The sequence below is a fragment of the Orycteropus afer genome, unplaced genomic scaffold (genome assembly GCF_000298275.1).
Source record: "Orycteropus afer afer isolate SDZICR_OR568_19922 unplaced genomic scaffold, OryAfe1.0 scaffold00002, whole genome shotgun sequence".
Lineage (NCBI taxonomy): Eukaryota > Metazoa > Chordata > Mammalia > Tubulidentata > Orycteropodidae > Orycteropus > Orycteropus afer.
The window spans coordinates 33,684,287-33,697,883 of record NW_006921589.1 but is presented as its reverse complement, the minus strand read 5'-3'; the positions used below and the strand labels follow the sequence as shown (position 1 = coordinate 33,697,883).

The 13,597-nt window shown below is 39.5% G+C and overlaps 1 protein-coding gene across 1 annotated transcript in view; it reads left to right on the top strand.

Annotated features, from left to right (window-relative positions):
* LOC103193035 (aldehyde oxidase 3-like) overlaps window positions 1-13,597 on the top strand; it is a 124,634-nt gene that overhangs the window by 28,974 nt on the left and 82,063 nt on the right. Inside the window, 6 exon segments of the mRNA XM_007936136.1 lie at window positions 3,758-3,909; window positions 5,292-5,385; window positions 7,975-8,084; window positions 10,389-10,573; window positions 10,890-11,052; window positions 11,473-11,565. Coding sequence (XP_007934327.1) covers window positions 3,758-3,909; window positions 5,292-5,385; window positions 7,975-8,084; window positions 10,389-10,573; window positions 10,890-11,052; window positions 11,473-11,565 — 797 coding nt within the window.

The window sequence follows — 13,597 nt, the reverse complement described above, 5'->3', positions numbered from 1 at the left end:
AATCCTACTTCCGTAGTGATACTGCCTCGGAAACCCAAGGAGGGGTCACTATGAGTCGGGGCCGACTTGACGGCACATAACAACAACAACAACAACAATCACTGAGCATGATCAAAGGATGAGTGGGAGTAACCAGGCAAAGAGGGTGGGAACAGCACATGCAAATAACCAGACACTGGAAGCAGTTCCTGTTGCTCCACAGAGTGAAAGAAGGTAAGAGATGCAGCAGAGAGCAACAAATGGTCTTCGTCTTTTTTTTCCTACTTTTATTTATTTTGTTGTTGTTGTTGAGAATATTCACAGCAAATGTGTCCACCAATTTAATGGTTTCTACATGTAGAATTCAGTGACACTGATTACATTCTTTGAGTTACCAACCACTCTCACCCGCCTTTTCTGGGTTGTTTCTTCCCCATTAACGTGAACGCACTGCCCCCTGAGATTCCTATCTAATTTTTCCAGTTGCTGTTGTCAATGCTAATCCTTTTTGATCATTTTTCAGGGATTCTAAAGTATTTTCATTCTTTTTCTTAGTTGTCTGTATTTCCAAGGTGGCCTAAAAGAATATGTATGACTTTGATAATCAGAAGAAAAGGAATATTTGTGAAAGAGTAAGATGACTTTATGACCCCACTCTACCCTCTTTAAGGAGCTCTGGTAGCATAATGCCTAAGGCACTTGCCTACTAACCAGAAGGCTGGTGGTTCAAACCCACCAGCCACTCCTCGGAAGGAAGGTTGAGCAATCTACTTCTATAGTGATACCACCTCAGAAACCCAAGGAGGGGTCACTGTAAGTCAGGTCCGACTCGACAGCACATAACAACAACAACAAATACCCTCTTTGATCATATGCTCCTCCTGGTATTGTCAAGAACCAATGGTATTGAACGAAGAAGTCCAAGCTGCACAAGCCTCCAGGAACTGATGGAAAATGAATGCAACATTGAAAGGAGTCACTCATTTATGCCAAGAAATTTGGAAGACAGCTGCTTGGCCAGTTGACTGGAAGAGATCCATATATGTGCCCAGTTCAAAAAAAGGTGATCCAATAAAATGCAGAAATTATTGAATAATATCATTAATATCACATCTAAGTAAAATATTGCTGACAATAATGCAAAAATGGTTGCAGCAGTACATAGGCAGGGAACTGCCAGAAATTCAAGGCAGAAGACGACATGGAATGAGGGATATCATTACTGATGTCACATGAATCTTGCCTGAAAGGAGAGAATACCAGACAGATGCTTACCTATGTCTTATTGACTATGCAAAGGCATTCAACTGTGTGGATCATAACAAACTATGAATAATATTGAGAAGAATGGAAATTCCAGAACACTTAACTGTGCTCATGAAGAACCTGTCCATAGACCAACAGACAGTCATTCAACCAGAGCAAGGGGATACTGCATGGTTTAAAATCAGGAAAGGTGTGTGTCAGGGTTGTAGCATTTCAGCATTCTTATTTAATCTGTATGCTGGGCAAATAATCTGTGAAGCTGGACTATATCAAGAAAAACTTGGTGTCATGATTGAAGGAAGTCTCATTAACAAGCTACAATATACAGATGACACAACCTTGCTTGCTGAAAGGGAAGATGATGTGAAGCACTTACTGATGAAGATCAAAGACTTAAAAGGAAAGGTTTATACATAGAAGGAAATTTTCTTTGTTGGTTACCAGGGATGGGAGGAGAGGGGAGGCTAAATTTCTAGATAGGCTGAAAAAATAAATATACATACATACATACATGCACACACAAATATACAAGTATATATGTATGTATATATGCATGTGTGTGTGTGTGTATACCAAAGATTATTAGTGGCTACCAGGGGTGGGGGGTGGGGGAAGCTTTTGTTTGCAGGGTATTGAGCTTATGGTGGAATATTTTGGAAAAGGATAGAAATAATGGTGGCACAACATGAAAAATGTCAGCAATGTCTCTGAGCTACAGATGGAGAAGTTGTAATGTCAGCGAATGTCTTGTGTATGTTTTCACTATAATAAAAGTTAAAGTAATAAACATGAAGATCAAAGACTTCAGTAGGGGTTACACCTCAACATAATGAAAACAAAAGTCCTCACAACTGGACCAATAAGCAGCATCATGATAAATGTAGAAAAAATTGACGTTGTCAAGTGTTTCATTTCACTTGGATCCATAATCCATGCCTATGGTAGCTGAAGTCAAAAAATCAAATGACATGTTACATTGGGCAAATCTGCAGCAAAAGATGTCTTCAAAGTGTTAAAAAAACACTTTGAGGATTAAGATGTGCCTGACCCAATCAATGGTATTTTCACTTGCCCTATATATATGCAAAAGCTAAACAACAAATAAGGAAGACCAAAGAATTGATACATTTGAAGTATGGTATAGGCAGAGAACAATGAATACACCATGGACTGCCAAATGAATGAGCAAATCTGTCTTGGAAGAAGTACAGCCAGAACGCTCATTAGAAATGATGATGGCAAGTCTTCATCTCTTGTACTTTGGTCACATTATCAGGGAGGACCAGTCCCTGGAGAAGAATATCATGCTTGGTAAAGTAGAGTGTAGGTGCTCTGGTGGCGTAGTACCTAAGGCATTTAACTACTAACCAGAAGCCTGGCGGTTCAAACCCACTGGCCACTCCTGGGAAAGAAGATTGGGCGATCTACTTCCATAGTGATTCCAACTTGGAAACCCAAGAAAGGGTCACTACGAGTTGAATCAACTCGACGGCAGTGAGTTTGGTTTGGTTTGGTTGATAGCAGAGCGTCAGTGGAAAAGAGGAAGACTCTCAATGAGATGGGTTAACACAGTGGCTTCAACCATGGGCTCAACCACAGCAATAACTTAGGATGGCGCGGGACGGGACAGTGTCTTGTTCTGTTGCACACAGGGCAGTTATGAGTCGGAACTAACTCAAAAGTACCTAACAACAATAACAACACACCCTCTTTAAGGAGCCCCAGTGACACAGTGGTTAAGCACTCGGCTGCAAACTGAAAGGTCTGTGGTTTGAACCCACCAGCCAATCCTCAGGAGAAAGATGTGTCAGTCTGCTGCTCCCGTAAAGATTACAGCTGCTGCTCCCGTAAAGATTACAGCCTGGGAAACTTGATGGAGCAGTTCTACTCTATCCTGTGACATAGGGTTGCTGTGAGTTGGAATCAAATCAGTATATATATATATATATATATATATATATATATACACACACACACACACACACACACACCAAACCCCCACTGCAGCTGAATATATTGAACATATATGGTGTGCTAGTAGAGGTGTAGTGGATGAGGTCAGCAGTTCAAATCTATCAGACACTTCATGGAAGGAAGGTGGGGCAATCTACTTCCATAGAGATTTACAGCCTCAGAAACCTAATGGGAGTCACTATGAGACATAATCGACTTGATGGCAGTGAGTTTTTGAGTATATATATGTGTGTGTATGTATGTGTGTACCTTCTTTTTCCACTAAGAGCTGTGGTGGCACAATAGTTAAAGCTACTGCTAACCAAATGGACTGCAGTTTGGACCCACGAGCCATTCCACTGGAGAAAGATGAGGCAATCTGCTTCTGTAAAGAGTTTGCAGCCTTGGAAACTCTATGGAATAGTTCTACTTTGTCTGATAGGATCTCTATGAGTTGGAATCAACTCAATGGCAGTGGGTTTGGTTTGGTTGGTTGTTTTCCACTTGCCTTCTTCTTGGCAAAGCTTACAGAGTATTAACAAAGGTGTCTTGCTTCTAGGGCTTACACTAGGTGCCGGCCTCAGCCTGGCCCAGGTGAAGGACATACTGGCTGATGTGATCTGGAAGCTCCCAGAAGAGAGGACACAGACATACCGGGCTCTCTTGAAACATCTGAGAACGCTGGCTGGACAACAGATAAGGAACATGGCTGTATGTTCTCTTTGCCTACCCTCTGGATGTGGCTACTTCAGTGAGAAAGGCTGTATCATTCACAGCTTGTGCTGTTTCCTAATGTATCCGTCTGTGTCTTCACATGCCTAAACTGGGTGGCTTTCTTCACTTCAGACCTTGAGTTAAAAGCCATGTTAGTGAACAAGTTTCAAGGGAGAGGTGATACCTTCCTAGCCTGCCCACCTATAACCCCAGAATTTTGGCTGTAATTGTTCATAAAGGATCTATCCAGTCCAGAAAATTCTATCTTCAACAGTACCCAAAGAGATTCTTCAACTTTTTACATTATGAAGATAACTAATGGGTTTATAGGGGAATAACTGATCTTGTAATAAACAGAAATGAATGCCATATGATTGACTCAACCCATTAGGATAATTGTATAGCATAACAACTATACTATATGTCATAGGCACAAAATATAATGCCCAGGTAAATAACTATATAACTAACATACAGCAGAAATGATCCTTCTTAACTCTCAGTCCCTCTGTGTGAAAGAATTGTTGGATCTTCTCTATCAGTCCTGTCTAAATCCTGTTCTTTGGTTAATGTGCCTTTGTGTATCTGCTGGCCTCCTTTGGATGCTGTGAGGTTCACACTCTAGACTACCCTCATAGAATGATTGCATCTTTATGTGAGGCCCTTTGACCAAAGAGAGTGATCTCAGGCGTCCTAGCTGCAAGTTCTTCCCCAAAGTCAATTCTTCAATTATGGAATCCTCATCAGCTGCCATTCCAGGAAGCATCTTCCCCAGACATGGGTTGTTACTGTGTGTTGGTCACAGGACATCTCTCCTCTGTCCTTCTTGACATCTGAATCTTGCTTTGCCTGTCAGCCCTCTGCAGCTATGGGAAGAGTTTTAATAGTACCTGTCTGGGAGGATATTAACCTGTCCCATACTGGGGATGCCAGTGTCTCAGGGACACTGCCTGGTCCCCTCTTTCAAATGTTCTCTGTCTCAGCTCCTACCTCGCCTCACATCTTTACCCCACACATACATGCTGCAAGTACCCAAGCTTATTCCATTTGACTATTTCTTGTCTATTATCATGCAAACTATACATACATAGTTTCAGAATGAATTTTCCGCTTATACATCATAATTTGAAACCTCTGTAAATCAAAAATTAGAAGTGGTAGACCGAAGTAATTTTCTCTATTGGTTTTCATAGTTTGTTTTATAAGGACATAAAGAAATTAGAGCTTCCTCTAAAACACTTCAGAATTTGCACGAAAATCTTACATCCATGCCTACATTTTTTTATTCTAATTTCCTCATTGGATTGCAAAGAAATACTGTGTATTTCACCACTTCTCATAATAAAAGCCCTGAAGTTGCTGATTTCTCTTTTTTTCAGTCCTTAGGAGGTCATATTATCAGCAGACTTTCTACTTCTGATCTCAACCCCATTTTGGGTGTAGGCAATTGCATCCTCAACATTGCTTGTATAGGTGAGTTACAGAATTCTCTTGTAAATACTGATGTCAGTTTTATAAACATAGTGAACACAGAATTGGGGCATAATATGAACTCCTCATATAAATCATTGAGTATAGTGCTAACTGTATATCAACATGCTATGAGGATAATAGGTGGAAAAGAGACATTTTTGGTAAACAGGAAACAATAATGAAAACTTGTCTTTGTTCTTATCTATTCATTATCAGTAGATAAAACACATTATCAGTGAAGAAAACCAAAGACTTGTGGAAACAATTAGTCCAAGTGACTGATACACCATGTGATCTTCCACCTATATAACCATGAGACCAGAAGAACTAGATGGTGCCCGGCTACCACTGTCAACCATTTAGAGGGGGATGTATGTAGGAGATCCTGGATAGAGTGGGAGAACAATGTGGAACAAAATTCAAAATCATAATAAAAAGGGAGGAGGGACACCAGGTTTGCTGGTCTGATAGAGCCTGATAGAACACATGAGACTATGACCCTTAGCTGCCCTTTAGGTCTGGAATTGAACCCACTCCTGTGGCTTCCAGCCAAACAAGACAGGCATATGAGCTGAACATTTACATTAGGTAGATGTATTCCTTGGAGAAATTAATCATAGGAGAATAGAAGGGCTGTGTATGAACAAGGAGACAGCTCCGGGGCAGGAATGCATGGGAAGGAAGGACACAGGGAAGAGGTAACTATGAGCAGGAGGTGGGATGGAGCTGTTGCATTGTGGGAATTTGCAGGCAATGTCATGACATACATGCAAAGTATATGTGAGCAGCTGTGTGGAAAATGAATTTCTTCTGTAAATTTTCACCCAAATCACAATGAAAATTAAAAATAAAAAAAAGAAAAGAAAACCACATTATCAGTAGATAAAAAACTTGAAATAAGTTTATGATTAGTGTTATATATCAAGACTATAGTGTAATGGAGTAGAGTTTATTTTAGAAGCCGAATGTATTTCAATAGCTTTATGACAACAACAACAACATGAATTACTTTTGTCCTGAATGTATAGATTCAGAACATGAAGGGATCATTTATATTTGTTAAGCATATACAGTATCAGCACCAGTTACCTTCACGTTAGTTCTGCCTCCTGGCAAACCCAGGTGTGTCAGGATACAACCGTCCCCCACAGAGTTTTCAAGGGCTGATTTTTTGGGAGTTTTGATTGTCAAGCCTTTCTTCCAAGGTGCCTCTGGGTCAGCTCCAACTGCCAGTCTTTCTGTCAGCAGCCAAACATGTTAACTGTTTTTACCACTCACCTCATCTGAAAAAAAAAAAAAAAAAAAAAAAACTCACTGCCATCAAGTCAATTCTGACTCATAACAACCCCTTATTGGTTTCCAAGGCAGTAAATCTTTATGGAAGTAGATTACCCTGTCTTTCTTCCACAGAGCGGCTGGTGGGTTTGAACTTCCAACCTTCTGGTCAGCAGTCAAATCCCCTAGGCACTGTGCCACCAGAGTTCCTTTTTTTACCACCCAAGGATTCTTTTAAGTGCATATGTTGGTACATTCTGTGGGGAAAAAAAAATGTATAAGCCATAATGGAATCCCTAAGAGGATTCATGAGGGTCATAAGGCATCTTTCATGGTGTTATGGGCCTATTGAATATAAAATATGTCATTTCATGCTGACCTTGTCGAGTAAATTTTCTTGAAAGGAAAGTTCCATCAGAACTGGGCTGGGAAAGTGGCCCTTACGTGTTGAAACTGAAGACAAACAGCACTTGTTGGTTTACAAACTATACAAGAAAGATCAGTCTCTTTTTCACTTGACTTTAGACCAAAAAGTGTATTAGCTAATTTGGTCCACTGTCTTACCCTTCAAGCTGGCTTCTGAATGTCTCTTACCTCATATCACAAATCAAGCCCCCCTTCAGAGGGTAAAGATTTATCACCTTTGAGGCCACAGACTTTGAAAGAACATCCCCTAAAGAGTTTTCAAAATGTCTTTAAGAGGACAGCACTATTGACATAAATGTATAACCTTTCCCAAGATGACTACTTCAAGGGGAACACCATTTACTTGTACATATATGTTTCAGGATTTTTGTTCAAAAGAATTACATGACTTGATAGCTGTGTGTCCTTTATTGATGTTACCGTTGTCATTTGTACTTCACTTGTCAATGCCATTGTTCTCATGTGCAATATACCCATGTTTACCATCTTTCCAGTCCAGCTCTTCCAATTCACCCCACAAAACTCCCTCCCACAACACACCCATCTGTCTGTCTTTGTTACCATATTTGCTCATGGGTTCAGGTCATTCTGCCCTACAAATTTCACATTGTCACCTTGGCACACTGTCTCCTATAAGCTGGAGGAGCTCTTCTCTGTTATTAGCACAGGCAGAAGACAGCTTTTCCAAGGCAGGATCCTAATAGATCTTTTCAACTTATTTACATCTAAATATCACAGACCATTCAATAGTTATGATATTATGCATGACTTCAATTTCACTTTAGAATATATTTTTATAATAAAAATACTACTGGATTTTATAACATACAAAGTCACTTCAACAATACACAATACTGTTAAATGAAATGATTTTTTTTTTCCTTACAGAAGGAACACAGCAAATTCCTTTAAACAGTCATTTTCTTGCGGGAACAGCACATGCAAATCTTAAACCAGAACAAGTCCTAGTGTCTGTTTTCATTCCTGTCTCTAAAAAGGTATGAGATTACGAACTTCATGGTATCTGCTTTTATCGGCTTGATTTGCTTGCTTTATTTATTTACTTTATTGTGGTGAAAATATATACAACAAAGCATTCACCGATTTAACAATCACTAAATGTATAATTCAGTGACATTAATTATATCCTTCATGTTGTCAGCTGCTTTTGTCTTATCCTGAATTAAATTAGACATAAGAAAAACAAAACTTCCAGCAAATATTTTATACATGCCTAGGTACAAACGATAATGACAGAATAGACTTCAATTTGCTTCACAAGAGAACTTTAATATGTGGAATTATTTTCATTTTTTTTTCTTCAAATGCTCTAAAAACCTAGGATTCTTGGACTCATATCATTGAAAACAAAACAAAACAATAATCTTATTATATGGATGAAAATACTGACGTCCAAAGGAGTGTGATTATTGCATCAGGGCTTCACAGTGAATGGGTGGCAGACCCAGGAACAAACCCATGATTAGCCTCAGATGCGTTGAGTAGAATAAAGAATAACTTACAAACCTTTCATTTTCACCTTACTTTCCAAGATTTATGTTTTCTTCAAATTGCAAAACTACAAAGAAATGGGCAAGGAAACAACTAAGTTCTGGTTAAACTAAGATAGTGCTAGCACATGAGGAACTCATGTATTCATTGACTAAGAAAATGTGGCTTTGACTTGCTTTCTGTTTAACTTTAATGTCTGTATGCCAAATGGAGAAACATGGACAAGTGTGAGTGACACTATGGTCTCTCGGTTCTGGAGTGCCAGAGCAGTTCAACCAATCAATGAAAACCGGTTGCCCTTGCCGGGACGCTGAAGAACATCACTCTCATTTCATTCTCACCTTCCTACAGTGTAATTTAGGAAAGTCTACTAGTACTATATGAGCACAATAAATAATCATCACCATTTACCAAAAACATTGCTAAGTGTCCACCAAAAACAAAACAAAACAAAAAGCAGTTGCTGTGGTGTCAATTCCAACTTACAGTGACCCACGTGCATCAGAGGAGAACTGGCCGCCATAGGGTTTTCAGTGACAGACTTTTCTCAGAAGCAGGTAGATCACCTTGCCTTTGCATGGATTTGAACTCCCAGCCTTTTGGTTAGCAGCCAGTTATTGCTAGATACCCTCCAGTGCTGATGTTTTCAATTTTGAGTTCAAAACCAGACAAATAGTTGAATAAATTAGGGAAAGTACAAAATTAAATGAAGATTTCTATTGTTAATTTAAGGAGTACGGGTAGAATACTGGTTAAAGCACTCAGCTGCTAACCAAAATGTCAGCAGCTCAAACCCAGTTGCTCTGCAGGAGAGAGATGAGGCAGTTTGCTTCAGTAGAGATTTATAGCCTTAGAAACACTATGGGCAGTTCTACTCTGTCCTGAAGTGTCACAATGAGTCAGAATCGAGTCGATGGCAGTGGGTTTTTCTTTTTTTAATTGTTAATTTACTGTTGATCAGCAGAACCCAGCATGTGGAGTCTCTGCTGGTTAATTTAGGGATGCTGTGGCTTCAGAAAAATTTTGCCAAAGGAGCTGGAAAAAGACGTTTTGAGAATGGAGGGTACTCTAAGCTCATGAGTTTTCATGAGGATGACTGTAGCAATGACTGAAGTGCCTTTGAAGTAACTGAAGAAGCTGGTTCTACACAATATCACCTACATTGTATTCTTGCCACCCCCAAAGTTTAACCTGAATCATTTCATGAGGAAATAATCAGATCAACCCACATTGAGAGACAGTTTGCAAAACTAGCCTTGGCGTTCCAAAAACGACAATGTCGTTAAAGACCCTTCAAAAAGAAAAAGGCTGAAAAACTCTTCTAGAATAAAGGAGACTAAAGAATTCTGAAGATGACACCTAAATGCAAAATGTGACACTTCATTAGATCCTGGGGGTGATGGGGGACACTGGTAATAAAGGTCTTTTTTTTTTGGTACAGAGAAATTTGAATATGAGCTGTATATTAAATTTTTATTTTATCAATGTTAAGTCTCATGATCATAATAATGGTATTGGGGTTACATAGGAGAAATTTTAAGAGCTGCACACAGAGATATTTCGGGATGAAACGCAATGTTCTCTGTGCCTAAGTCTCCAAATTTTCAGCTAGAACTGTATGTATGTGAGTGGAGTTAGCTACAGAGAGAGTGAGCAAATATTACGGTTCCACCTTAACAACTGGTGACTCTAGGGTGTAGAGTATGTAGCTATTTATTGCTGAGAAATTGCACAGGCTTGACATTTTTCAATTTTGTGTGTGTGTGTGTGTTGTTGTTGTTCTATTCCAGTGGGAGTTTGTGTCAGCTTTTAGGCAGGCCCCACGTCAACAAAACGCCCTTGCCACAGTGAATGCTGGAATGAGGCTCCTTTTCAAAGATGGTACAAACACCATTGAGGAGTTAAGCATCTTCTATGGAGGAGTTGGCCCTACTACAATCAGTGCAAATAAGTCCTGTGAGCAACTTATTGGAAGGTGATTTATAAACATGTACATCCTACCAAATAAAGTTTATTGTTCCTTGAATCGTGACACTTGATGTTGTTACCAAAGGAAGAGACTTATCTCTGTTCTCTATAATATCGTAGCATTTTACAGTAAGTGTACATGATTATCAAAGGCAATATTTTAAGTAAAGGTGAATAGACAAAGATTTTATGTTATGATATTGCTATGTAAGAAAATGGACTTTTAACAGCCCTCATTCATAATTTTTAAATTAATTTTCTAGTAGATGTTGCATACCTGTTTATACTTTACTAACTTGGTTGGGTTTTTCCTTTTTATCTAGGTGCTGGGACGAGGGAATGTTAAGTGAAGCTTGCAGGCTTGTTCTAGATGAAATCAGCCTTCTAGGCTCCACTCCCAGAGGAATGGTGGAATTCAGAAGAACTCTCATGCTCAGTTTCCTCTTCAAATTCTACTTAGATGTGTTGCAGCAGTTAAAGAAGCAGGCAAAGGTGAGTTTGGATGCTCTGAGTAAGAGGGTATGTTTCAGGTGCTGAACACAAGTGCTGTTTTCAAGGAATTTTTTGAGGTCCTTTATGGGATGAAACCCAAAGAGCTCTTCTAATTCAAACAAATTTCCCCAAATCAGTGAAAATTTAGATCTGAAAACCATGCATAAATGTAGGTTAAAAATATATGTTTCATATCAATCAAATATATCTTCACAATTAGGAGTTTCCATTGGTGGCATAGTGCCTAAGACATTTGACAGTTCAAACCTACCAGTCACTCCTTAGAAGGAAGATTGAGCAATCTACTTCCACAGAGATACCACCTTAGAAACCCAAGGAAGGGTCACTATGAGTTGGGATCAACTTGACGACAGTGAATTTGGTTTTGGTTTAATAAAGTCATCTTTATTTCAGGACCCCAGTGGATATCCTGATATCTCACAGAAATTTCTAAGTGCCCTGGAAGACTTTCCTTTGACCATACCTCATGGGATACAGTCATACAAGGTCAGTACATTTTATAACAGAATAGAAGAGCCAAGTGGGATGGCTTTACATTTTAATTTCAATTTGCTAGTGTAGGGTCAGCCTTTAGGAAATGGTCATCTATGTAAACACTTTAAAGAAAGCTATCTATATTAATTTCCTAAGACTGCCATTAACACAAGCTGGGTGGCTTAAAACAACAGAAATTTATAATTTCATGGTTCTGGAAGCTATAAGCCCAAGATCAAGATATTAGCCAGGTTGGTTCTTTCTGAAGAGTGCTGAGGTAGAGTCTGTTACATGCTTCTCTCCTCACTTCTAGTAGTTTCCCCTGATCCTTGGTATTCTTTGATTTGTAGATGGCGTCAATCCACGCTCTGCCTCCATTATCACATCGATGTTTGTGCCCAAATTTCTTCTTATAAGGATACCAACCATTGGGTTAGGACCCACCCTAATCCAATATGACCTCATCTGAATTGGATTATATGTAGACCTATTTCTACAAAAGGTCACAGTCACAGGAACAGTGGTTAGGACTTTAGCGTATATGTTTGGTGGACACAATTCAACACATAACACCATGTGAATGCTGTATAAAAGCAATAATCACTTACACAATACAATGGAATTAAAGTTCCCATTTATAACACCAAAAAAAAAAAAAAAAAACCCAAACTCATTGCCTTCAAGTAGATTCTGACTCACAGCAACCCTACAGGACAGAGTAGAACTGCTCTATAGGGTTCCCAAGGCTGTAAATGTTTACAGGAACAGACTGCCTCATCTTTCTCCCATGGAGCAGCTGATGGATTCAAACCACCAAACTTTCAGTGACCAGCCAAGTGCTTAACCACTGCACCACCAGAGTTCCTTCCCATTTACAATGGGAACCAAAAAAATAAGGGTTTAGTAATAATCTCAACAAGAAATGTAGGACCTACATGAAGAGAACTTTTAAACTCTACTGGTGAACTTCTTTAAAAAAGAAAAAAAAGACTTTAATAAAGGAAAAAATATAACTTGCCTTTGGCTAAGAATACACAACATGTAAAGATATCAAGTTCCTCCTAAATTATTCTATAAATGAAATACATTCCCAATCAAGATACCAATAGCATTGCTCAGAGATCTACCTTTTAAAGTTCATCTGTTGTTGTTGTTACTTGCTGTTGAGTGCATTCTGACTCATGACAACCCTAAGGACAACAACATGAAACGCTCTCCAATCCTACACTATCTTTATGTTCACCGGCAGGTTCCAGTCCATCGTTGACTGTCAGTTCATCACCCTGAGGGTTTCCCTCACATTTGTTGGCCTATGGGGGCTTATCTTCTAGCACTCTGTCAGACAACATTCTGTTGTGATCCATAGGGTTTTCACTGAATAATTTTTGGAAGTAGATTGAAGGCCTTTCTTCCTAATTTATCTTAGTTTGGAAGCTCCAATGAAACCTGCCCGCCAAAGGTGACCCTGATGGTATTTGAAATAGTAATGACCTAAGTTCCCACATTATAACAACATGCAAGCCACCACAACACAATAAACTGGCAGATGCCTGGTGGAAATTTTATCTGAAAGATAAAAATAGATACTTTTGAAAAATAAAAACAGTTATGAGGGGAACTGTTGTTGTTGTTAAGTGCCGTCGAGTCGTTTCCGACTCATAGCAACCCCATGCACAGCAGAACGAAACACTGCCCGGTCCCGCACCAGCCCCACAATCCCTGCTATACTTAAGCCCATCATCGCAGCCACCATGTCAATCCATCTCATTGAAGGCCTCCCCCTCTTTCGTCGACCCTCCACCCTACCAAGCATGACATCCTTCTCCAGGGAATGGTCCCTTCTTACAACATGATGGTAGGTGAGAGGAAGTCCAGCCATTCTTACTTCCAAGGAGCATTCTGGCTGCACTTCCTCCAGGATAGATCTGTTAGTTCTTTTAGCAGTCCATGGTACTTTCAGCATTCCTCGCCAGCACCACAACTCAAAAGCATCAACTCTTCTTCGGTCTTCCTTATTCATTGTCCAGCTCTCACATTCATACCA